Raw genomic sequence first — 25,380 nt, forward strand, 5'->3', positions numbered from 1 at the left:
AATAGCTCTTAATCACTTAGCTCTCTCCGAGTCGTCAATCGAAAACGAGAAAACACTCACTTTAGGGCCAGTGCGATAATTGCCCTTACAATTTGGAACACTGCATTTTTGAGGCATCGTTATTCATAATTTGAAAAACAGTGATCGTAATTCACAACAATACACCATTGAAAATAAACTCAGTTCTAACTCACGTGGCGGCCATGACGACACTTTAAACACAATTAATTAATATTAACAATTTATAAGTACTAACACAGAGCCTCCGTGGCTCAGACGGTAGCGCTTCGGCCTCTCACCGCTGGATACCGTGGTTCAAATCCCGGTGACTCCATGTGAGATTTGTGCTGGACAAAGCGGAGGCGGGACAGGTTTTTCTCCGGGTACTCCGGTTTTCCCTGTCATCTTTCATTCCAGCAACACTCTCCATTATCATTTCATAGCATTTATCACTTATTAATAAATCACCTTGGGAGTGGCGACCCCATTGTAATAACAGCCTATATATGTTTCATTTATTACATCCCTGACCCGGTCAATGACTGGAAAACAGGTTGTAGGTTTTCATTTTCAAGTACTAACACCTTTATCTGAAGTTACAATAATTGGAATATTAAGCAAGTGTTAAACAAGACTCGATTAAGGTTAATATAATCGATGAAAAACACACATAACAGGGAAACGCGTCCTAATACACCAAGTGGCAACAAGCTGAGTTACTGGCATGGGCCCAGTTAGACATACGTCATCAGCTACTCTCATTCCTATTGCCAGGCCTTGTTCGCTAGGAGGTGCTGCTCTATCCGTACCATGTGGCAGCGCGTCCAAGCTCTGTTACCACACGATCGGCCCACCAGATTGCACTTCTGCCAGTGGTTTCTCCAACAATGTGCCCATGATCTGCATTTCACTTCCGCATGCAGTGGAAGAGAGACAACACTAGTACAAATTTAGTATCAGTGAATGGGAAGGCATTCACGGGGTCAGACTGATAGGTCCCTATGTTCTACACAACAGATCGAATGGTCCTACGTATCGTACCTTCCGTGGGGACCAATTAAATGTGTTTCTGGAGAATGTGCCACTACAGGTAAGACTGCAAATGTGGTACGTACATGATGGGGCACCAGCCCATTTCATCGTATGGTTAGGCACACTTAACAGGGATCTTCCATGAGCGATGGATTGGTCGGGGAGGGCTATTACCTTGGCCTGCCCGTTCGCCTGACGTTTACCCTTTAGATTTTTGGCTTTGGGGACATGTATCGACCATGGTGTATGCGGCAACCATAAATGATGTAGATACACTTCGACAACGCGTGTAGCGGGCCATAACTCCGAAGATACTGGGTTTGCGACCAATGTTTATAGGATTTTTTTTTCCTTCGTTTGCTGCATGCTGCCTCCTCTGTTAATATTGGAACTTTTTGAAGGGCACTCTATATATGATAAAAATAAGTTGACAACCTTCAGCTGCTCCTCCTACTCTGTTGACCTCTGCGGTGACGTACAGTGCAAAACAGTGTTCTCCAGAAACATTCTTTTTTCAAACTACCATAATTAAAATCAGTGTAATAGTACAGTGATATCCGGCTCTTTGGCAGAATGGTCATCGTAGTAGCCTTCGGTTCAGAGGGTCCCAGGTTCGATTCCCGGCCAGGTCAGGGATTTTAGCTGGTCCTAAGGGCTGGTTCAGCCTACGTGATTACAATTCAGAAATTATCGGACGGTGAGATAGCGGTCCCTGTCAAGATAGCCAAGAGGATGATCAATAAGAACCGTATGACCGTGTTGACAAAAGCTAGAAATATGTTTAACTTTTTAAATAAAAGAGATTGGGGTGAAAATATGACATGTACGACATTCCTTTCCTTCGTCAGATGGTTTTTCTTCCTTCGATTCCGACGTACTCTTTCACTTTCTCGTCTTTCCTGGCTCTTATCTTTCTCGTTGATACCTTCATTTGCTGAAGAATTTGACCTCATCCTCGTATGATAAGGCTCGGCTCTTCTTGCTGAAAGGTATCCGTTCTGGCCTTCGGTTCAGAGGGCTCGGGTTCGATTCCAGGCCAGGCGGGGAATTTTAACCGCGTATGGTTAACCACTCTAGCTCGGGGATTGGGTATTTGTGCTCGTTTCAATACACTTTTCTTCATCTATATACAACACATGCCGTCACCAACCACCGTAGAAACACGCAATAGTGAATACATCTCTCCGAATAGGGCTGGCGCCAAGAAGGGCATCCAGCCATAAAACTGGGATAAACCTACATCAAGCAACGACACAAGTAATTGAGAGAAAGGTCAAGAAGAATATCCTATGATTAGCATTACGAGAGCTGATTAAAAAAATCATCATAATTTACTGTACAGCTGACGTGGGGTAACAGAAAATTAGATTAGATGATTATTCATTATATTCTCGAAAAAGGAAAAAGTCGTTCATGCATTCAAAGTTAGGTGGCACTTGTAAACAATGGCGATGCATATGGCGTGGAATAGTACATAAGTTATCTCCATTTCGTCGGCCGCTCAAACAGGTTTCCTGTGTATAAGCTAGTGACCCCCATGGCCTGTTCCATTCCAAGCAGCCAACACAAGACAAATAAAAGCAACACAAAACATTGGTTCTGCTCTTTTTGGCGGCAAGCTTGTCCAAAGTTTCCCCCCCAGCCATGTCGTGTCGCGCGCTCAGCCGCGAAGTTTACTACTGCTATCGAGCTAGAAAATTGACAAATTTATTTACTTTATTTGCCGTATGACTACATATTAAAAATGAATATTAATTGACATAAATTATGTCTTATGGCTGGGGTTCATCTGAAAATTTGCGTCACGATATTAGCGATACAAAATGACGTGTGAGGTGATGTTACCTAGCAACCGTGAGCGGAATGTTACCTAGCAACCTAGAACCTCTGCTCCAAACTTTGTGAGTGGTGGTGGTGGTGATTATTGTTTTAAGAGGAAGTACAACTAGGCAACCATCCTCTATATAACACTAATCAGAGAGAAAAAATGGAAGGGGTCCGACACTTCGAAAAATTAAGTTATCGGCCAAAGGAAGACAAGGGCCACGAAGGGCGTGAAAATGAAAGACTCCCTAGCCCTCGCAAACCTAATAGCGTCGGGGTCGGAAAAGAACAAGAGTTGACCAAGGGAGGTCGGATAGAATAGATAAAAGTGAGGAGCCTGGCACAAGTAAGTGGAAGCAATGCCAGGACTCAGCTGAGGGCCCCGTGGTCGCCAACCCACGCTCGAAGTTCAGAGCCCCTCGGGCCTCCAAACTTTGTGAAACGATGTAAATAAATTAATCGTTAAATAAATTACTGTATGATCATTTCATTTTCTCTAACGGAAATTTCAAATCATTTTTTTTAAATCTCACTCATCACAAAAAACAAACTCCATGGCACTATAGCCCTTGAAGGGCATTGGCCTACCAAGCGACCGCTGCTCACCCCGAAGACCTGCAGATTACGAGGTGTCGTGTGGTCAGCATGACGGATCCTCTCGGCCGTTATTCTTAGCTTTCTATACCGGGGCCACTATCTCACCGTCAGATAGCTCCTCAATTCTAATCACGTAGGCTGAGTGGACCTCGAATCAGCCCTCGGGTCCGGGTAAAAATCCTTGACCTGGCCGGGAATCGAACCCGGGGCCTCCGGGTAAGAGGCAGGCACGCTACCCCTACACCACGGGACCGGCTCCTCACTCATCACAGAAAGATTTATTTAAGTTTCTTAAACTAGAAGTTTTTCTTCCACTACATTTATAGTATCTAAGTATATCCACGATGAATACGGAAATCAGAACGGCTGTTTTTCTGAGAGTTGAATAAAGGACAGGAGAATCACGCACATTTCCACCTGCCATTTTGAGACATAATAATAATAATAATACCGGGCGAGTTGGCCGTGTGGTTAGGAGCGCGCAGCTGTGAGCTCGCATCCGGGAGATAGTGGGTTCGAACCCCACTGTCGGCAGCCGTGAAGATGGTTTTCCGTGGTTTCTCATTTTCACACCAGGCAAATGCTGGGGCTATACTTAATTAAGGCCACGACCGCTTCCTTCAAATTCTTAGGCCTTTCCTGTCCCATCGTCGCCATGAGACCATCTGTGTCGGTGCGACGTAAAGCAAATAGCAAAATTCTTCTTCTTCTTCTTCTGCTTCTTAATCTGTTTTCCCTCCAGGGTCGGTTTTTCCCTCGGACTCAGCGAGAGATCCCACCTCTATCGCCTCAAGGGCAGTGTCCTGGAGCTTCAGACTCGGGGTCTGGGGATACAAGTGTGGAGGATGACCAGGCCTCACCTGCTATGCTGAACAGGGGCCTTGCGGGGGATATGAAGATTGCAAGGGATAGACAAGGAAGAGGGAAGGAAGCGGCCGTGGCCTTAAGTTAGGTACCATCCCGGCATTTGCCTGGAGGAGAATTGGGAAACCACGGAAAACCACTTCCAGGATGGCTTGAAATCTCTCTATTAAATATAAATAATAATGACTAATGGAATTTGGGAGCCATAAATATACAAATAAATAATTCTTAAACTTTGCCGGCTGTTGAAACTCATCTTCAGGGTCGTTGCCTTGTGACAAGGAGATCTGAATCACTTGATACCTAAAACATTAATATTGGAAAAGGAGTCCATCTGGTAATTTCCCCCACCCATAGAAATTAAACAGAATATATATTAATCTCATACAATTTACTTAGTCAATTAAACCTGTATTTACCTAGAAATCCGAGCAGAGCTCGTCGTGATACACCCTTGAACATATATAACAAAATAAAGAGAATATTGATATAAATAATAAATGTCTTAATTTATGAAATAACTCTCTCTCAATAACTGGTACTCAGTTTATTCCGCAACGCAAAATATTCACACGCAGTCATGACTCATTTTTCAAGAATGGACTCCACTTTGCTGATGGCGTTGGTATAGTTTGAAAAGGCCCAACACGTTACCTTACGTAGACTCTCCGTAGAATTATATATGGCTAACATTCATAACCATAGAATGTTGTTACACTCCAGCATCTTTCTCCCTGGTTCCTTCAACAGCAGATCTCGAACTCCCAACATGGCATGGGACATCTTCCTCACAACTCGTACAAAACACCTCTCAGATTACCACCAGTATCACCTCTGCACACTGCAAGCTGCAACTTCCAACTGCCGACGCGTGCTTGCACCACACTAGCCCAAGCCAACACAACAGCATCTTAAAATAGCCCAGTTCCTGGAATTTTCCACCTCAGCTCCGTCAACACGTAAACCCCCGCTCGGAGACTCGTCACGTACACAACCGGGAGATAAACTGAGTGATCGAAACACACTAGTCCCAAATAAAATATAGAGAGTATCCATAATAACGAGAGTTCCAAAAAGAGTTACTAAGCCGCGACGGCTAAATACACACATAAATGAAATATACACATGAATAAATAATAATAATAATAATAATAATAATAATAATAATAATAATAATAATAATATCTGACCGGGGTTTGTCAGGTTACAGGCTGAGGTGGGAATCGAACCCTTCTCTACTCAGTTGACCTCCCGAGGCTGAATGGACCCCGTTCCAGCCCTCGTACCACTTTTCAAATTTCGAGGCAGAGCCGGGAATCGAACCCGGGCCTCCGGGGGTGGCAGCTAATCACACTAACCACTACACCGCAGAGGCGGACGCAAAATAATAATAATAATAATAATAATAATAATAATAATAATAATAATATACGGTACTATGAAACGGTTCTGAAGCCAGTAGTTACGTATGCAGCCGAAACCCTATTCCTAAATACCAAAAAGGACTCCTCGAAGAACTGTATAAAAAGGAGCACAGAATAATGAGGGGACTCATAGATTCCAGCTACAAGTATGACATCCACGAAAAAAGATCCAATAAGGAAGTCTATAACAAAATAGAGAAAACTACAGACACAATCCGCAAAAGACGGGCACGATTTTACGGTTACCTCAAACGAATGGACAGTAACAGGTTGACCAAACAGATCTTTCACTTGTTTGATTCAAAAGCTAAAACCACGATGCCTTGGTTTAGAAACACCAAAGGTGATCTTGAAGTGCTATAGATCAAACCGGAAGGCGCCTTTGAGCCAGGTCTTTTCTGAAAAAGATAGTGACGAACGGTCTAAACCGAGACATTCAACGCAAAAGAAGACACGGTGTCCCTTGGACAGAGATACGCAAGCATTAGGGGATTCTGGGCTCAAATATAACGAGACTTAACGTGGTTCTCAATGGCCCCAGCGAATAAATAATAATAATAATAATAATAATAATAATAATAATAATAATAATAATAATAATAATAATAATAATAATAATAATAATAACAACGTAGGGTGACCATGAATTCTGCTCGTTCGTCTCCACAAGCACTTGTTCAATTTTAAACAGAGATATCAATCAACTATTATCAATCCTAAATAAGTACGTAAAATCGCCATTTTTGTTCGGACCGAAAGGGAGGAACATGGAAAACAATGTAATTACATAACATAAAACTATAATCATTTTTGAAAATTTAGATACTGGCAAGGGATATTTTGGCATTAGAAGGGATTTTCAAGTCCCATATAGGGTTTTTCCTTTCAAAGTACTTGACAACGCATGATGAGCAGTTATCAACGGAAGGAATCCATTGTAAAAATGAAGTGGTATTGAAATACTTTTTGACGCTGTGTTTAGCTTTTAAAACATTGCCGCAAGGAACGTTTTTGAAAGCACTTGTCCCTGTATTTTAAAAGCCAAAAAATAATGATAATTGCAAAGCTTTCTGCCTATTTAAATACATGAAACCGAAATCGCACATTCAAATTTCTTCAGTTTCTGAGTGGTAAAGTGGACTGCTCCTTTAAAAAAAATAAATAAAAAAAAAACAACCCTTCAGAAGAAACATAATTTAGCTGGAACTTGTAGCTTAACTTAAGGAAAACTCACCTCAGAAGTATGATTAATGGTGAGTCATTATTTTAATGTGTTTCACTTTAATACTGCATTTACATACACGTTGGTCTAAAAGTATTTTTAAGCCATATTTCTGGTCTGTAGGCTATAATGGCAGGTAGTAATTTTTATTTAGTTTCCCCAAGCTTTTACTGCAGCAAATATATTCTTTTGTGTGAAAAGTAATCTGGTTACCCTATTATTATTATTATTATTATTATTATTATTATTATTATTATTATTATTATTATTATTATTATTATTATTATTATTATTATTTTTATTATTGAGCCTCCGTAGCTCAAGCGGCAGCGCGCCGGCCTGTCACCGCTCGGTCCCATGGTTCAAATCCCGGTCACTCCATGTGAGATTTGTGCTGGACAAAACGGAGACGGGACAGGTTTTTCTCCGGATACTCCGGTTTTCCCTGTAATATTTCATTCCAGCAACACTCTCCAATATAATTTAATTTCATCTGTCATTCATTAAACATTGTCCCAGTGGAGTGCGACAGGCTTCGGCAGCCGGCACAATTCCTATCTTTGCCGTTAGATGGGGGCTTCATTCATTCCATTCCTGACCCGGTCGAATGACTGGAAACAGGCTGTGGATTTTCATTTTCAATAATAATAATAATAATAATAATAATAATAATAATAATAATAATAATAATAATAATAATAATAATAATAATAATAATAATAATAATAATAATAAGCCATTCGAAGATTCATTTACTAAAAAATGGCTATTAATCCGTACTTACTAGCTACCGGCCCCGCAGTATAGGGATAGAGTGCCTGAATCTTGCCCAGCGGCCCCAGCTTCGATTCCCGGCCAGGACAGGTATGTTGACCTGGATTTGAGGACTGGTTCGAGGTCTAGAAATCTAAGACTAACGACCAAGGGGATTCGCCGTGCCGACCACACGATACCTCGTAATCTACAGGCCTTCGGGCTGAGCAGCGGTCGCTGGATATGCCATGGCCATTCGGGGACTGTCGCGCCTTGGGGTTTGGTTTTGGTTTGGTACTTACGTTCTGCAAACCATTTACATTAAATGACCAACAATTTGTACTATTATTTTCGTTATTCGAATTGGTTTAAGATTACGTAGTCGATTACGTGCATCCCTTTAATTGCGATGGCAGTATTGACGGTGCGTGTTGTTGTAAGAGGTGGTGGTGGTGATTATTGTTTTAAGAGGAAGTACAACTAGGCAACCATCCTCTATATAACACTAATCAGACGGAAAAGTGGAAGGGATCCGACACTTCGAAAAATGAAGATATCGGCCAAAGGAAGACAAGGGCCACGAAGGGCGTGAAAATGAAAGACTCCCTAGCCCTCGCAAACCTAATAGCGTCGGGGTCGGAAAAGAACAAGAGTTGACCAAGGTAGGTCGGATAGGATAGATGAAAGTGAGGAGCCTGGCACAAGTAAGTGGAAGCAATGCCAGGACTCAGCTGAGGGCCCCGTGGTCGCCACCCCACGCTCCAAAGTTCGGAGCCCGTGGGGCCCCTTTTAGTCGCCTCTTACGACAGGCAGGGGTTACCGTGGGTGTTATTCTACTGCCCCCACCCACAGGGGGAATTGTAAGAGGCACAATAATTGAAATAATTATTTTAATTCATATTTTACTACGATGAATGTTTGTTGGGAGGAGGGAACTGATAGTCCCGTCGTTTTCTCCATTCAAAATATATCCCCCCACCACCATCATCATTATTGGAGAAGTGGCTGTTATTATTTTTTTAAGGAGAAATACAACTAGATAATCTTACCAAGTGTCATCAGAACGTTCCTTGGCCAGTTTTCTCTCCATCACACAGTTTGGTGGTTAGAGTAGTCAATGGGCTGCATCTCACAGATATACACTGAGTGGCCAAAAGTCATAGGAAGGGGTATCTCATTAGAAAATGTGCCGTGTATAACCCCTGAGCGTTGCGGTTAGCTGCGGCGTAGCTAAGCAGTCTGTCACAGACGCCAATGTTGTGAAGATGACAAGAAGTCGCAAGTTAACCGACTTTGAACGTGGGATGATCATCGGCGCACGGCCTATGGGTCACAGCACTGCGGAGATTGTACGCGAATTCGGGTTTCCGATGTCAACAGTGTCGAGGGTAGATCTTCAATATCGCAGAGAGAATGTTACCACCCGCGTAAACCGCCGTGCGGGAAGACCACAGGTGTTTAACGAAAGGACATCACGTCGCCACCGCAAAACCATCATGGGCGCTCGACGGGCTACTGTGAGTCAGATCACCGCCCAATTGAATGTTGGGAGTCAGGAACCCATTTCTACCAGGACTGTAAGGAGGCAACTGCACCGCATAGGCTTCACCAGCCGACGACCAACTCGCTCCCTTTGCTGACACCTTGACACAGAGCTCAGAAGACGTGTATGGACACGCGAACATCGGCAGTGGACCATGGAACAGTGGCGGCGTGTTGTATGGTGCGATGAATCCCGGTTCCAGTTTTATCGAGCTGATGGGCGCGTGAGAGTGTGGCGTATGCTGCATGAAGCTATGGATCCTGCGTGTCAACGAGGTTGTGTCCAGGTGGTAAGTGGCTCAGTTCTGGTCTGGGCGGCGTTCTCATGGTCGCAATTAGGCTCCATTGTCCGTCTGCAAGGAGCGCTGATAGGTGCACGTTATTTGGATAGTCTTTCAGACCACCTGCATCTTTTACTGGCCCTACAGTAGCCTGATGGAGATGCGATGTTTCAACAGGGCAATGCGCCATGTCACCGCTCTGTTAGTGGCACGCAGGTGATTGGAGGAACACTCCAGTGAAGTTACAACCACGGATTGGCCCTCCACATCCCCCGATATTAATCCAATCGAACATTTATAGGATGCTGGTGTATGCCCCATGAACCCCGCACCAACTACACAAGACAAATAATTGTGGGTAGCAGTCCAAGATGTGTGGTCGAGATACCTGCAGGACGATTCCAACACCTTGTAGAGTAGATGCCTTGCCGTATTGCTACCGCTTTGAGAGGTCGTGGAGGAGCAACTCGTTGTTAACATCACATTCAGTGTCTTCCCATGACTTTTGGCCACTCAGTGTACGTTACGCATTTGTTGGTAAAGTTACCGAGACAGTGGCTGTGCGGCTTGGGTCACATAGCTGTCAGCTTGCATCTGGGAGACAATGGGTTCGAAACCCACTATCAGCAGCCCTGAAATTAGTTTTCTGTGGCTTCCCATTTTCACACTGAGTACATGCTGGGACTGTAGCTTGATTAAGGCCATGGTCGCTTCCATCCCAATTCTATCCCTTTCCTTTCCCATCGTCTGTCAGATGCGACGTAAAAAGTCATCTGGAATTTCTCTTCAGGAAAATCAAGTGATCATAAATATGCCTGTCATTAAATGAAACTCAAATCGATAACGGTTTGCATCTAACGAATCGTTTTCGAGAGACATCTATACGAAATTTGGAATCGACAAATATAGGGTTCATCGCATCGAAAGGGGAAAACTGTACTTGTGCCCATGAAACTACCACGGACGAAATGAGTTCTGCAGAGTATGATGAGATGAGGCCTCTTTGATAAGAGAGCTTTGTACAGAGTGTCCCAGGAAGAATGGTCAGTATTCAGGGATATGACAGGAACGACCATTTAAGCAGAAAACTTGATGCAAGTGGAATGAACTAGTGTAACTTGGAAACAATTCTCTAAACCCATGGGTAAATAGTGAAATGTCGAGCTCGATTATTATTATTATTATTATTATTATTATTATTATTATTATTATTATTATTATTATTACTTGTGATGTGTGGCTATGAAGTAGTTTATGTCTATTAGTATTATTATTGTTTACGTAGTTTATTTGGTATAAAACGTGGTCGCATCACTTATTATAATTATTTGTGTGTTGTACGATCTGTCTTGTGTAACAAAACATACGAGATTATGTCACGACACATCCGCTATATGTATATTAATAAGAGTTTATTTAATGCAAGAACGCTTAATTAATAGGATATAATTTATTATTACCTGTAAATATGATCTATAAATCCAGTGTAATGTTGTGTAACACATGATAATAGTCCAGAACAACGCATATCTGTCACTAGAGTTGTAGAGAACATTCTATTCCTTTGTGAATAGGTTATTGGAGACTCGAGAAAATTCGAGAAAACATGTTGTTTCATACTTTTCTAGAAGCCTGGCCAAGGTACGGTATATAAAAAGACGGTGTAGAGTTGTAAGTGAGAGTTGCTAGTGAAAGTCGATAGTGAAGTGTGTGAACTCATGTTGAGATTTTGTTGTGTTGGTAGTTGGTTGACATGCTAATGTGGCAGTCTTCTTCGTAGCAGTGTTTTGTTCAAGATAGTATTTCATTAGTGTGTGTGTACAGTATAACGTGTGTATAAATTGTAAATAAAACAGCCTACACAATTGACAGCATCTCTTGTGTACGTCTTTGTAGTTGCGACAAACTTCATATGACATTATGACCTATTCCGAATGGTTTCTGGGAGAGAACATATTTAAATTACATTTGTTTTTGGGCTAGTGGCGCGCTCGTATGTGTCTTACCCACCCAACCTCTTTGACGTTTTGAAATGTGCCTCATGTACTTGCAATGTTCGCCATACGCGTGTTCGTGGGACATTGATACGTGCAGAAGGTCACCCTGTGCTGGTAGTAGGACTACGCTGCACCATTTCAACAGTGTGTTGCTGTTCCTGCACGTTCAGAATAAAAATGGGAACTTAGAAGAATACCCTTTTCACACAGTGTGCTGAAAACTGATAAACACTCTACGATCAGGAATTCGACGTGTCGGAAAGCGCCGACGGTATTCCTCGAAAACAGCAGGAGTAAAAATACACCATATATCCATATTCTTCATTAGTGTAGATGTGTGGCATTTTAGTCAGCGTGTGTAAAAGCACAGTTACCGGGCGAGTTGGCGCGCAGTTAGGAGCGCGCCGCTTTGAACTCGCATCCGGGAGATAATGGGTTCGAACCCCGCTGTCGGAAGCCCTTGAAGATGGTTTTCCGTGGTTTCCCATTTTCACACCAGGCAAATGCTGGGGCTGTACCTTAATCAAGGCCATGGCCGCTTCCTTCCCATTCCTACGCCTTTCCTGTCCCATGGTCGCCATAAGACCTAATTGTGTTAGTGCGACGTAAAGCAAATATAGCAAAAACAGAGTTAACCGATGCTTCTCTCTGATACACTCTCAATTCCTCGCACTACTTCACTCACAACACACCACGGACAACTGTGCGTTCAACGGGCTAGTTTAATGGCAGAAAGACATCCCAGCAAAGAGGTTGACAGCAACGAGGTAGGTTTTGCTAGAATAAAAGGCCAAAGATATTGAGTGGATAAGACACATACGTGCGCGCCACTGGCCCCAAAACAAATGTATATTAAATGTGTTCTATCTCGGAAACCATTCGGAATAGGACATATGTCCATATGGAGATTTTTGCTTCAAATAAGCGTTCCAGTCATGGCCATCCGTCAATACTTTATATTGCAACCTGCAAGATTACACCGACCATTTGTATTCTAATGCCCCTCTCGGATAATATGACTCTCAGTCATGGCCATCAATCAATACTTCACATCATAGCCTGCAAGTTCACATCGACCATCTGAATTCTAACGTCCCTCTCTGATAATAAGTCTCTCAGTCATGGCCATCCATCAATACTTCAGCTTGCAAGTTCACATCGAGCATCTGAATTCTAACGTCCCTCTCTGATAATATGTCTCTCACTCATGGCCATCCATCAGTACTTCACATCATAGCCTCCAAGTTCACCTCAACGATCTGTACTCTAACGTCCCTCTCTGATAATATGTCTCACAGTCATGGCCATCCATCAGTACTTCACATCCTTGCCTCCAAGTTCACATCGAGCATCTGAATTCTAACGTCCCTCTCTGATAATATGTCTCTCACTCATGGCCATCCATCAGTACTTCACATCATAGCCTCCAAGTTCACATCGAACATCTGTACTCCAATATGTCTCTGTCATGGCCATCCGTCGATACTTCACATCACAACCTGCACGGTTGCTAGGTAACATCATGTCACACATTTTGTGATGCAAATTTTCAGAACATCCCCAGCCATAAAATATATTTATGTCAAGGAAAACACACGAAGTTGTGCTCGGCTCCAACTGCATCGTCGGGGACTTTAGGCGAATTACGATCTAATCGCGGCGCAGTACTGTATCCAGTTACAATTCAATTGCTTCTTTCGTTTTTATATTGTATTTTTTTTAACCTGGACATGCTTTTGGGCTGGGGTCTATTTGAAATTAGCGTCATCAATTTCCTGACACCAGAGTAACTATGGCAACCAGTGTTCGTCTTTATATATTAGGGTAGTAGCATCATCTATACGCTGCTATAAGAACTCAAGTTTCTTGAGAACGAGTAACATTTACTGCCTATGCTACTTGGTGGTGATTTGAACATCGATCTGAAGTCAACACCTGGTCGAAACGTTCTCTCCTTCATGCGAGATACGTTCGCTCTCGAATTCAACAACGACCCAGACACTTACACTACAAAGAATAGTACGTCCATTACCTACAGTAGTATAACTCTTGTATCCAAACATATGTCTGTACATTAATGTGTAAATAAATGTTTGTTTCATTCCATCAGCATTGTACGTTTTTCTTTGCGAGAAATACTTAATTGAACCTCTACACTCCTGTAGGCTATTACAGACAATCGCTCTTCGCACTTGTACATTTCCTTTGCTACCCCGAAAAAAGCATAGAATCGCCTGGATGACGTCAAATTGAAATGTCTGCACACGATACCTGAGACCGTATTATTATTATTATTATTATTATTATTATTGATAGCTCAGAATGGATTTGTGTTTTTCACAATTACAATCCCACCAGTTTAATAATAATAATAATAATAATAATAATAATAATAATATAATAGTAATAATAATTTTAAGTCCCTCCTCCATGAACCATTTGACCTTGGCTTGGTGGGGAGACTTGCGTGTCCCAATGACGCAGATAGCCGAGCCGCAGGTGCAACCATATCGGATGGGTATCTGTTGAGAGACCAGACTAACGAATGGTTCATCGAAAGGGGGATAGCAGCCTTTCGGAAGTTGCAAGGGCGGCAGTCTAGATGATGGACTGATATAGCATTGTAATAATACTCAACATGGCTTAGCTGTGTTGATACTGCTACACGGCTGAAAGCAACGGGAAACTACAGCCGTAACTAACTCCCGAGGACATGCAGCTCTCTCTGTATGAATGATGTACTGATGATGGCTTCCTCCCGGGTAAAATATTCCGGAGGTAAACTAGTCCCCCGTTCGGATCTCCGGGTGGGGACTACACGTGAGGGGGCGATCATCAGGAAGATGGATACTGACATTCTGCGAGTCGGAGCGCAGACTGTTAGAAGTTTGAATCGTTGTGGTAGGTTAGAGAATCTGAAAAGGGAGATGGATAGACTAAAGTTAGATGTAGTTGGTATAAGTGAAGTACGTTGGCAGGAAGAGCAGGACTTTTGGTCAGGCGACTACACTTTACACTACACACTACACTCGACTGCACTCCATTGCTTTTGTTTTGGACTTATTTTCATCTTATACTCCTTACCCAAGACTTCGTCCATACCATTCAGCAGCTTCTCGAGATCTTCTGCAGTCTCAGATAAAATAACAATATCATAGGCAAATCTCAAGGTTTTGATTTCCTCTCCATGGATTGTGATTCCCTTTCCAAATTCCTCTTTGATTTACTCTACTGACTATTCTATGTAAACATTGAGAAGGAGGAAGGGGGGGGGGGCAGACTGCAGCCTTGCCTCACTCCTTTCTGGATTGCTGCTTCTTTTTCAAAGCCCTCGATTCTTATCACTGCAGACTGATTTTTATACAGATTGTAGATAATTCTTCGTTCTCGGTATCTGATCCCAGTCACATTCAGAATCTTACATAGCTTGGTCCAATCAACATTATCGAATGCCTTCTCTAGATCTACGAATGTCATGTACGTGAGCTTGTCCTTCTTGATTCGATCCTCTAAGATCAGACGTAAAGTCAGGATTGCTTCACGTGTTCCTACATTTCTTCTGAAGTCAAATTGATCTTCTCGCAACTCAGCTTCAACTTGTTTTTCCATTCTTCTGTAAATAATACGTGTTAAAATTTTGCAGGCATGAGATACTAAACTAATGGTGCGGTAGTTTTCACACCTGTCAGCACCGGCTTTCTTGGGAATAGGTATAACAACATTTTGCCGAAAATCGGATGGGACTTCTCCTGTCTCATACATCTTAGACACTAAATGGTATAATTTTGCCGTGCTGGTTTCTCCTAAGGCAGTCAGTAATTCAGAGGGAATGTCATCAATTCCAGGTGCCTTGTTCCTATTTAGGTCTCTCACAGCTCTGTCAAACTCTGACCTCAAAATTGGGTCTCCCATTTCATCAGCATCAACAGCCTCCTCTTGTGCCAGAACCAATTTATCTACATCTTTTCTTTACCTTGATACAATTGTTGGATATGTTCTTGCCATCTTTGTACTTTGTCTTCTTTCCCTAGAAGTGGCTTTCCATCTGAGCTCTTAATATTCATACACCTAGATTTCCTTTCTCCAAAGGTTTCCTTGATTTTCCTGTATGCAGCACATACCTTTCCCAGGACCATACAACCTTCGACATCCTTGCACTTCTCCTTCAGCCATTCTTCCTTAGCTACCTTGCACTTTCTATCCACTTGATTCTTTAATCGCCTGTATTCTTTTCTGCCCTCTTCATTTCTATCATTCTTGTATTTTCGTCGTTCATCAATCAGGTCTAGTATCTCCTGAGTTATCCACTGATTCTTAGTTGATATTTTCTTCCTTCCTAACATTTCTTCAGCAGCCCTACTGACTTCATTTTTCACGACTCTCCACTCTTCCTCTATAGTGTTTCCTTCAGCCTTTTCATTTAGCCCTTGTGCAACATGTTCCTTGTAACTATCCCTCACACTCTTTTCTTTCAACTTGTCTAGATCCCATCTTTTTGCATTCTTTCCCTTCTTCAATTTATTCAACTTCAGATGGCATTTTATGACCAACAAGTTGTGGTCAGAGTCCATGTCTGCTCCTGGCAAAGTTTTGCAATCCAACTCCTGGTTTCTGAATCTCTGCCTAATCATAATGAAGTCTATTTGATACCTTACAGTGTCTCCAGGTCTCGTCCACGTATACAGCCGTCGTTTGTGGTGTTTGAACCAAGTATTGGCATGGACTAAATTATGACCAGTGCAGAATACAACCAGCCGACATCCTCTTTCGTTCCTTTGTCCCAATCCAAATTCTCCTACAGTATTACGCTTTCTTCCTTGGCCTACCACTGCATTCCAGTCTCCCATCACAATTAGATTCTCGTCACCTTTTACATATTGCATTAACTCTTCTATCTCTTCATACATTCTTTGGATTTCCTCATCATCCGCTGAACTAGTAGGCACATAGACCTGCACTATTGTGGTGGGCATTGGTTTGGTGTCTATCTTTACGACAATAATTCTTTCACTATGCTGGTCGTAGTAGCTTACCCGCTGCCCTATTTTCTTATTCATTATTAAACCAACTCCTGCATTTCCCCTGTTTGATTTTGTGTTGATAATTCTGTAGTCGCCTGACCAAAAATCCTGTTCTTCCTGCCAACGTACTTCACTTATACCAACTATATCTAACTTTAGTCTATCCATCTCCCTTTTCAGATTCTCTAACCTACCACAACGATTCAAACTTCTAACACTCTACGCTCCGACTCGCAGAATGTCAGTATCCATCTTCCTGATGATCGCCCCCTCTCGTGTAGTCCCCATCCGGAGATCCGAATGGGGGGGCTAGTTTACGTCCGAAATATTTTACCCTGGAGGAAGCCATCATCAGTACATCATTCATACAGAGAGAGCTGCATGTCCTCGGGAGTTAGTTACGGCTGTAGTTTACCGTTGCTTTCAGCCGTGTAGCAGTATCAACACAGCTAAGCCATGTTGAGTATTATTACAAGGCCATTTCAGTCAATAATCTAGAGTGCCGCCCTTGCAGCTTCCGAAAGGCTGCTACCCCCCTTTCGATGAACCATTCGTTAGTCTGGTCTCTCAACAGATACCCATCTGATATGGTTGCACCTGCGGCTCGACTATCTGCTCCATTGGGACACGCAAGCCTCCACACCGCGGCAAGGTCACATGGTTCGCAGGGGAGGAAATTCATATACCAAACGGGATAAATCAGCAAGCAAAGAAAGTAAGAAAGAAAGAAAGAAAGAAAGAAAGAAAGAAAGAAAGAAAGAAAGAAAGAAAGAAAGAATCACAAGATTACAAAAAAGCATAAAAAATTGTCTGGAGCAGATACAACAAAAATCTATGTCCCAAAATGCAAAATTACGACTCTACAACACATTTGTAAAACCAGAAGCCCTTTATGCATCAGAAACTCTGATAATTGGTGGCAGATCACAAATAAGAAACATCGAAAAACAAGAGAGGGAAAATTCTAGGTACTAAATGAGAAAATGGTATTTGGATGTAAAGGATATCACAGGTCCGCCTCTGTGGTGTAGTGGTTAGCGTGATTAGCTGCCACCCCCGGAGGCCCGGGTTCGATTCCCGGCTCTGCCACGAAATTTGAAAAGTGGTACGAGGGCTGGAACGGGGTCCACTCAGCCTCGGGAGGTCAACTGAGTAGAGGTGGGTTCGATTCCCACCTCAGCCATCCTGGAAGTGGTTTTCCGTGGTTTCCCACTTCTCCTCCAGGCGAATGCCGGGATGGTACCTAACTTAAGGCCACGGCCGCTTCCTTCCCTCTTCCTAGCCTATCCCTTCCAATCTTCCCATTCCTCCACAAGGCCCCTGTTCAGCATAGCAGGTGAGGCCGCCTGGGCGAGGTACTGGTCATACTCCCCAGTTGTATCCCCCGACCAAGAGTCTGAAGCTCCAGGACACTGCCCTTGAGGCGGTAGAGGTGGGATCCCTCACTAAGTCCGAGGGAAAACCGAACCTGGAGGGTAAACAGATGATGATGATGATGATGATGATTAAGGATATCACAGGAAATCTATTAAGTAACAGAAAAAATCACAGACTCCATTAGAAAAAGAAGATTAAATTTCTGTGGTCACCTGATCAGGATGGATAACAATAGGCTAATAAAGAAAATACTAAATCTCGCAGTATCTCTAAAAAATAAGAACTGGCTTACAGAAATAAACAGGAAGTTGGTATAAATGAAGAAATCTTGCAAGACAGAAAAACATTCAGAAATCTCATAAACAAACACAAATTTGCTGATCAACCTAAACGACAAGCTACAGGATGGACGGAAGAATGCAAAAGAAGCACAGCGAAAGGATTTTGGGGAGACAAGAAGAAACGTAGTGCTAAATAAGTTCACACGCGCTCCTTAGTTGATCATAACGAATAAAAAAATGCTTGTATAGTCAATCATTTTAATAATTCACTCGCTATTGTTTCTGTTGGTTTAATATTTGTAACCCCTAGCTATAATATTCTTCGCAATGGTCTCTTTTCAATGTGTGCATATCACGACCAGAGTTTCCTGTCGCCTGGGAGATCTTGAAACTCGTATCGTAAAACAACAGCCGTCCAGTTTATGGCTGTGAAACTGGACTGTGCAGGACTGCTCCGTCATAGTCACATGTCACACATTATTCTTACCTGTTTCTTTTATTTGTGTGTACCAAGTAGAGATTTCGTGATATTCCTGTGTATGCGTGTGCAAATCCTGTAGTGTTCTGTATTACCTTAAAACAAGACAGAAAGAAAGTAGGAAAGTAAGATATCGAGCAAGTGGCTGTGCGGTTTGGGTCACGTAGCTATCAGCTTGCATTCGGAAGATAGTGGGTTCGAACCCCACTGTCGGCAGCTCTGCAGATGGTTTTCCGTGGCTTCCCATTTTCACACCACCTTAACTAAGGCCACTGTCGCTTCCTTCCCTATTCTATAGCCGCCATAAGACCTATCTGTGTTAAAAAATCAAGAAAGAAAAGGGTTATGTTCCAAGCACATCGAAATAGCTTGCCGCCACGGCTCAGAAACTAAGGGAACTGTAGTAAGTCAGTAGACTTTCAGCTTAAGCAAGCTCGAAACTTTCTCATGTCTGTAAAGTAATAAATAGCTACGGTCGTCTTGGAATTCTTAGGTCCTGTAATAGCAACAAAGAACAGCCCTTGCATTGAATTTAACAAATTGGCCGTGAGGATAAGGGCGCGCAGCTGTATGCTTGCACTCGGGGATAGTGGGTTCGAACCCCACTGTCGGCAGCCCTGGAGACGATTTTCTTTGCTTTCCCATTTTCACACCAGGTAATGCTGGGGCTGTACGTTAATTAAGTTACGGCTACGGCCGCTTCCTTCCTACTCCTAGCCCTTTCATATCCCATCGTCACGATAAGACCTATATATGTCGGTGGGAAAGAAAGAAAGAAAGAAAGAAAGAAATAAAGAAAGAAAGTTATGTTACACCATTCTTTCAAAAATTAGTGTGAACAAAAGCACATCGAAATGGCCGCCGAACGTTTCCACGACTCAGAAACTACCTATAGCATGTCACTAGACTTTCGGCTTAAGTAAGCTCGAAACTACCTCGGCCCCGCGGTGTGGGGGGCAACGCGTGGTGGCCCCGGGTTCGATTCCCGGCCGGGTCAGGGGGTTTTAATTGAAAATGATCACTATCCCTGGCATGGGGACTAGATGTTTATGTCGTCCTTAATGTTCCTTTCCTCACATTCAACACTTTATACTTCCGCCATGTCCAAAATACACGCAGGTTCACAACATATGGTACAAAGTAGGGGCAAAAGCTCTTTTTAGGTTGACGCCCCGAATAAATAGCATTTAAAAAAAAAGGCTCGAAACTATCTCAAGACTGTAAAGTAATCACTATCTGCAATCGTCCTGGAATTCTTAGCTCCTGTAATAGCAAGAAAGAACAGTCCTTGGATTGAATGTAATAACTTAACTCGCATCGCCCCGCATCCATGGAAAAGTAGGTCATGTCTAGACAGAACTGGACGTCTGTATTCTTGACCTGGTGTGTTTCCTGCGGCGGAAACCCAAATCCCGTATGTAAGCAAATATTTCTTCTTCTTCTTCTTCTTCTTCTTCTTCTTCTTCTTCTTCTTCTTCTTATTATTATTATTATTATTATTATTATTATTATTATTATTATTATTTATCTGTTTACCCACCAGGGTCAGTTTTTCCCTCGGACTGAGCGAGGGATCCCACCTCTACCGTCTCAAGGGCAGTGTCCTGGAGCTTCAGGCTTTGGGTCGGGGGATAGGCTACAACAGGGGAGTATGACCAGTACCTCGCCCAGGCGGCCTCACCTGTTATGCTGAACAGGGGCCTTACGGGGGGATGGGAATACTGGAACGGGTAGACAAGGAAGAGGGAAGGAAGCGGTCGTGGCCTTAAGTTAGGTACCATCCCGGCATTTGCCTGGAGAAGTGGGAAATCACGAAAAACCACTTCGAGGATGGCTGAGGCGGGAATCGAATCCACCTCTGCTCATTTGGCCTCCCGAGGCTGAGTGGACCCAGTTCCAGCCCTCGTACCACTTTTCAAATTTCGTGGCAGAGCCGGGAATCGAACCCGGCCCTCCGGGGGTGGCAGCTAATCACAGAGGCAGCTAGTACGATATATCTCCTTATATAAATTATGTACAGAAAAATCGATACGTAGTGTTTTTAAAAGAAGTATTATCTACCTAATTACGAATTTACATTAACATATTAATTAAATTTCATGAAAAAATGGAATTAAACATTTCAAAAAAAGGATTTTGGAAAAACTATTAATAGTATATGGAAGAAATGTTCATGACATCTCTACTTTTATGTAGGTGACATTTCCACAAAGTTTCGTGAAAATCCATGCATCGGGTAAAAGTATTTTTTTTTATCTCCGGAGTATCGCCTTAAAGGAGTAAAGGTACAAATACAGGTATTGTGAAGTACGAACCATAGGTCTGGGGCGATTACTTTCGGCTGCCTAGCTCCCAGGCGCTCGAGTGTTAACGAGGCACACTAAAATGAAATGGCGTATGGCTTTTAGTGCCGGGATGTGTCCGAGGACTTTGACTCGCCAGGTGCAGATCGTTTGATTTGATTCCCGTCGGTGACCTGCGCGTCGTGATGAGGTTGAAGTGATGATGAAGACGACACAGACACCCAGTCCCCGTGCCATCGGAATTAACCAATTATGGCTAAAATTCCCGTCCCTGCCGGGAATCGAACCCCTGTGACCAAAGGCCAACACGCTAACCATTTAGCTATGTCTTATGGCTAGGGATCATTCGAAAATTTGTGTAACGTGACGCGACAAAACGTGTGACGGAAGTGTAACCAGAGCAACCGTGCAGGCAGTGATGTAAGGTATGGGTGGATGGTCAGACAATATTACCTAGCAACCATACAGACTATGTCATATGGCCGGTTGCCATCTGAAATTAGCAGCCGTTGATGGATGGCCATGACCGGGAGTTATATTTATGATCATTTGATTTTCGGAAAAGTGGTTTCCCTTTTTTTCCTGAAGCGCTCTCTGCGTGACCTTCCTTCTGTCTTCCTTGTGCCCTTTTGTCTGTCCGTCGCCACTCCTACACATCGTGTCCGAGAAGCGCCGGGTATTTTCCCAAGAAATCGCAAATCATTGTTGCTTCGATGTGAATTGTGCCGCCGAATTGGAGGGAGACATTTCGAACATCCGCTCTGAGGTACTGTATGTTTGTCCAGTTTCACTGTGTGCAGCTAAAATGTTAACCAAACGCAAACTGTGTGAAATTTACGCTCGAACACATGGGAGCTTGGCAGCCAGTCTGAGATGTTTAAGCGCGCGTACTGCCGAATCTAATCAGTAATCACCGCAGACCTGTGGTTCCTACTTGTAGTTGTACCATCTAACACTCCTTTAATTTACGAAGTTAACTTTTTCTGCACTCTGTATAGCTCCAATGTCTCTTCCACGGAAAGTAATATTATTTCCGTCAACTAACATCCGAAAAATATTTGGATCTAGGAGTGTGTAAAAACAGATTAGGACTATGCAAAGCTGAAACTTCACATTCCGGATTACTGACTCCAATTTAAAGTTGCGAAACACATAGGAAGGTGAAATTAAATGAAAACAAACCACGTTTCCCTCTACGAAAATCAAATGATCATAAATATATATCTCGGTCATGACCATCAATCAGCGGCTACTAATTTCAGATGGGAGCCAGCCATAAGATATAGTCTGCACAGTTGCTAGATAACATTGTCTGACCATCCATCCATACCACACAGTACATACATCACTGCCTGCTCGGTTGCTATGGTTACACTTCCGTCACACATTTTCTCGCGTCACGTAAATAAATTTTCGGAAGACTCCAGCCATAAGATATATTTATGTCAAAACGAATAAACAACAAATAAGACACTTATTCAAAGAAATGGAAATTACAAGAAATTTAATGTACTAAATTATAATAGTCACCATTAGAAGAATAACTTACTGTATACTGTATGAATAACGAAGTTGCACTATCGAGTTCGATAGCTGCAGTCGCTTAAGTGCGGCCAGTATCCAGTATTCGGGAGATAGTGGATTCGGACCCCACTGTCGGCAACCCTCAAGATGGTTTTACGTGGTTTCCCCATTTTCACACCAAACGAATGCTGGGACTTTATCTTAATTAAGGCCACTGACGCTTCCTTCCCACTCCTAGCGCTTTCCTGCCCCATCGTCGCCGTAAGAACTATCTGTGTCGGTGCGACGTAAAGCAACATGAAAAAGAAAACCCAACGAAGTTGCACTTTAGCTCAATAAGGTTCGTTAAATATTGTATGTTATATGGGGACCTTCTGAAACGTTGTCGCAGATCTTTTCAAGGTCCGGTTCCATGGCTAAATGGTTAGCGTGCTGGCGTTTGGTCACAGGGGTCCCGGGTTCGATTTCTGGCAGGGTCGGGAAATTTAACCATCGTTGGCTAATTCCGATGGCACGGTGGCTGGGCGTATGTGTCGTCTTCATCGTCATTTCACCTTCATCACGATGCACAGGCCGCTTACGGGCGTGTCTTTGGATACTCCGGACACTAAAAGCCATACGCCATTTTATTTCATTTCATTTCGAGATGTACTTCAAAAAGTAAGCAGTTGTCTATTTTACTTGCCTGTATACTTTCCTTTCTCGTTTGCCCATTTGTATCTTCTTCTTTTAGTTTGTTCAATCCTTTATCGAAGCAAGAACCTTTCCCAACTCCACCAATTTCCATTCTCACAGGCATACAGTCCTCATCCAAATATTGTTCCCGCAAATAGTTTCTGGACGTCAGACCAGTTTCATGAGCCCCCAGTCTCGCTGTCCATCTCTGAGTAGGGATGCCGTACTCTTAATTACAAGAAAACCGGGACGTTCGCCACAATCTGAATTATAAAAACCGATACGACTGCGGTAACTTTGCTGGAATAATACGAGTAAATATGTAAATATACCGAGCGAATGGCTGCGGGGTTTGGATTACGTAGCTGTCAGCTTGCCATTGGGCGATAGTGGGTTCAAACCCCACTGTCGTTTTTTCGCCAGGCAGATGCTGGGGCTGTAAGGCCACAGCCGCTTCCTTCCTACTCCTAGCTCTTTCCTGTCTCAGCGCACCATAAGATCTGTCTGTCTCGGTGCGACGTAAAGCACATTATAAAACATGTAAATAGTTAGAACACATTATATTCTTCCAAAAAAATATAGTCATTTATTTAAGTAACAGCCAAGTATTGAAGAAATCAGAAGTAAAATATCTGCTGCTGAGAGACATTTGGGTCATAAAGCTATCAGCTTGTGGTCGGGATATAACAGGTTCGAAACCCACTATCGGCAGTCCTGAAGGTGGTTTTCCATTTTTACATCAGTCCCTTAATTAAGGCTACGGTCGCATCCTTCCCAGTCCTAGCCTTTTCCTGTCCTATCATTGCTATAAAACCTATCTGTGTCGGTGCAACGTAAAGCAAATAGAAAACAGAAAATGAAGCAGATGAATCTTTTGTTCTGGTGCACACATACCTTTCATTCACGTCACTCTCTATATTGTCTTTACAGTGTGTAATGATTGTTCTAAAGAGACTACAAGAAGAAAAGTGAAACTCAATGAAAGGCGGAAAACGTATCAGAAAAGTGAAAGGACAATGCGATAAATGGAAGTTGATTTTGAGATCACAATTGACATTACAGTGAAAAGTCCACTAATCGATCATTACTCGGATCGACTATGGAGCATCAACGCTCTCTAGTGAAGGTCAAATAAACCTCTGCGCGGTAATCTGAAATTTTGTGGTTTCACACCCCCCCCTCCACCCAACTGATTCCAGTGTTTTATAGGCTGTAGTTTAGAGAAATGAATTACAAACTTCTTTCCTTTCTCTTTCCGCAAATTGTCAGGTCATTTAATGGTCTACTTGTTAGAGACCAAGTCTGAGCAAGAACAGGCAGTACATAAGCCTTTTTTGATGTTCATTAAATGCATAGATATTAGACTTGATTATATGAACTCAAAGATCCCTTGTTTTATTTCAGACGAACGTCGGACCTATTCTCCTGTCTGTGAACCCGTACAGTGATGTTGGTAACCCCTTGACTCTGACAAGCACACGTGGGGTGGCACTCAGCCCTAAGCTACTCAGGGTGGTACAAGAAGCTGTGCGCCAACAGTCAGAGACGGGTTATCCTCAAGCTATTATTCTTTCTGGTAAGTAAAGAACACTTCTGTCATTCTCATTATTTCCGCTTAAATTTCTCAATTTTTAAATCTGGAAAGAGGTGATACGATGAAATACTGATACAATACCTACGGTACCTCATTGGATCCGAGGTGGTATCGAACTCATGATCGCAAGTACGCGGATTCATTCTCGGATGAGGTCGGTGGAATTTTATAATATAAAATATCATGTGAATTTCAGCATGTCAAGAACACATTAAATGCCCATTTGATAAAATTCGACTCAAAAGTTTTCGGTTTTGCTACATGAAGTGCAGACTTTAGTGCAGTGTTTAGTGTGACTTAGTAGCAAAAATGGATTGCCTAAATTGAGGTAAGTTGCTCTTGTGACGTCAGATTAAACGACTCACGGAAATTTACGGACTGAGTTCTACATTTATAATAATAATAATAATAATAATAATAATAATAATAATAATAATAATAATAATAATAATAATAATAATAATAATAATAATAATAATAATAATAATAATAATAATAATGGCTTTATGTCCCACTAACTACTTTTTGTGCGGTTTTCGGAGACGGCGAGGTGCCGGGATTTAGTTCCGCAGGAGATCTTTAACGTGCCAG

The 25,380-nt window shown here is 42.6% G+C and overlaps 2 protein-coding genes across 2 annotated transcripts in view; one reads left to right on the plus strand and one right to left on the minus strand.

Moving 5' to 3' along the window:
* dachs (unconventional myosin-IXb-like dachs) overlaps positions 1–25,380 on the plus strand; it is a 406,309-nt gene that overhangs the window by 316,022 nt on the left and 64,907 nt on the right. Inside the window, exon 6 of the mRNA XM_068230061.1 lies at positions 24,600–24,771. Coding sequence (XP_068086162.1) covers positions 24,600–24,771 — 172 coding nt within the window. The remainder of the gene's footprint in view (positions 1–24,599; positions 24,772–25,380) is intronic.
* LOC137497060 (craniofacial development protein 2-like) lies at positions 11,638–16,725 on the minus strand. The gene is made up of 2 exons (XM_068225676.1): positions 15,685–16,725; positions 11,638–11,694 (listed from the first exon to the last, which is right to left on the minus strand). Exons 1-2 carry the CDS (start codon positions 16,723–16,725, stop codon positions 11,638–11,640), a joined length of 1,098 nt encoding a protein of 365 aa, XP_068081777.1.

Source organism: Anabrus simplex, chromosome 1, assembly GCF_040414725.1.
Source record: "Anabrus simplex isolate iqAnaSimp1 chromosome 1, ASM4041472v1, whole genome shotgun sequence".
Taxonomy (NCBI): domain Eukaryota; kingdom Metazoa; phylum Arthropoda; class Insecta; order Orthoptera; family Tettigoniidae; genus Anabrus; species Anabrus simplex.

Bases quoted from the DNA above. Each gene is read 5' to 3' on its own strand.
- LOC137497060 (XM_068225676.1), bottom strand. From the start codon at position 16,725: ATGGATAGACTAAAGTTAGATATAGTTGGTATAAGTGAAGTACGTTGG. The intron at 11,695-15,684 runs GTCGAAGGTTGT...CTGAACGTGCAG, and splicing joins TGAAGGAGAAGTGCAAGGAT to GAACAGCAACACACTGTTGA.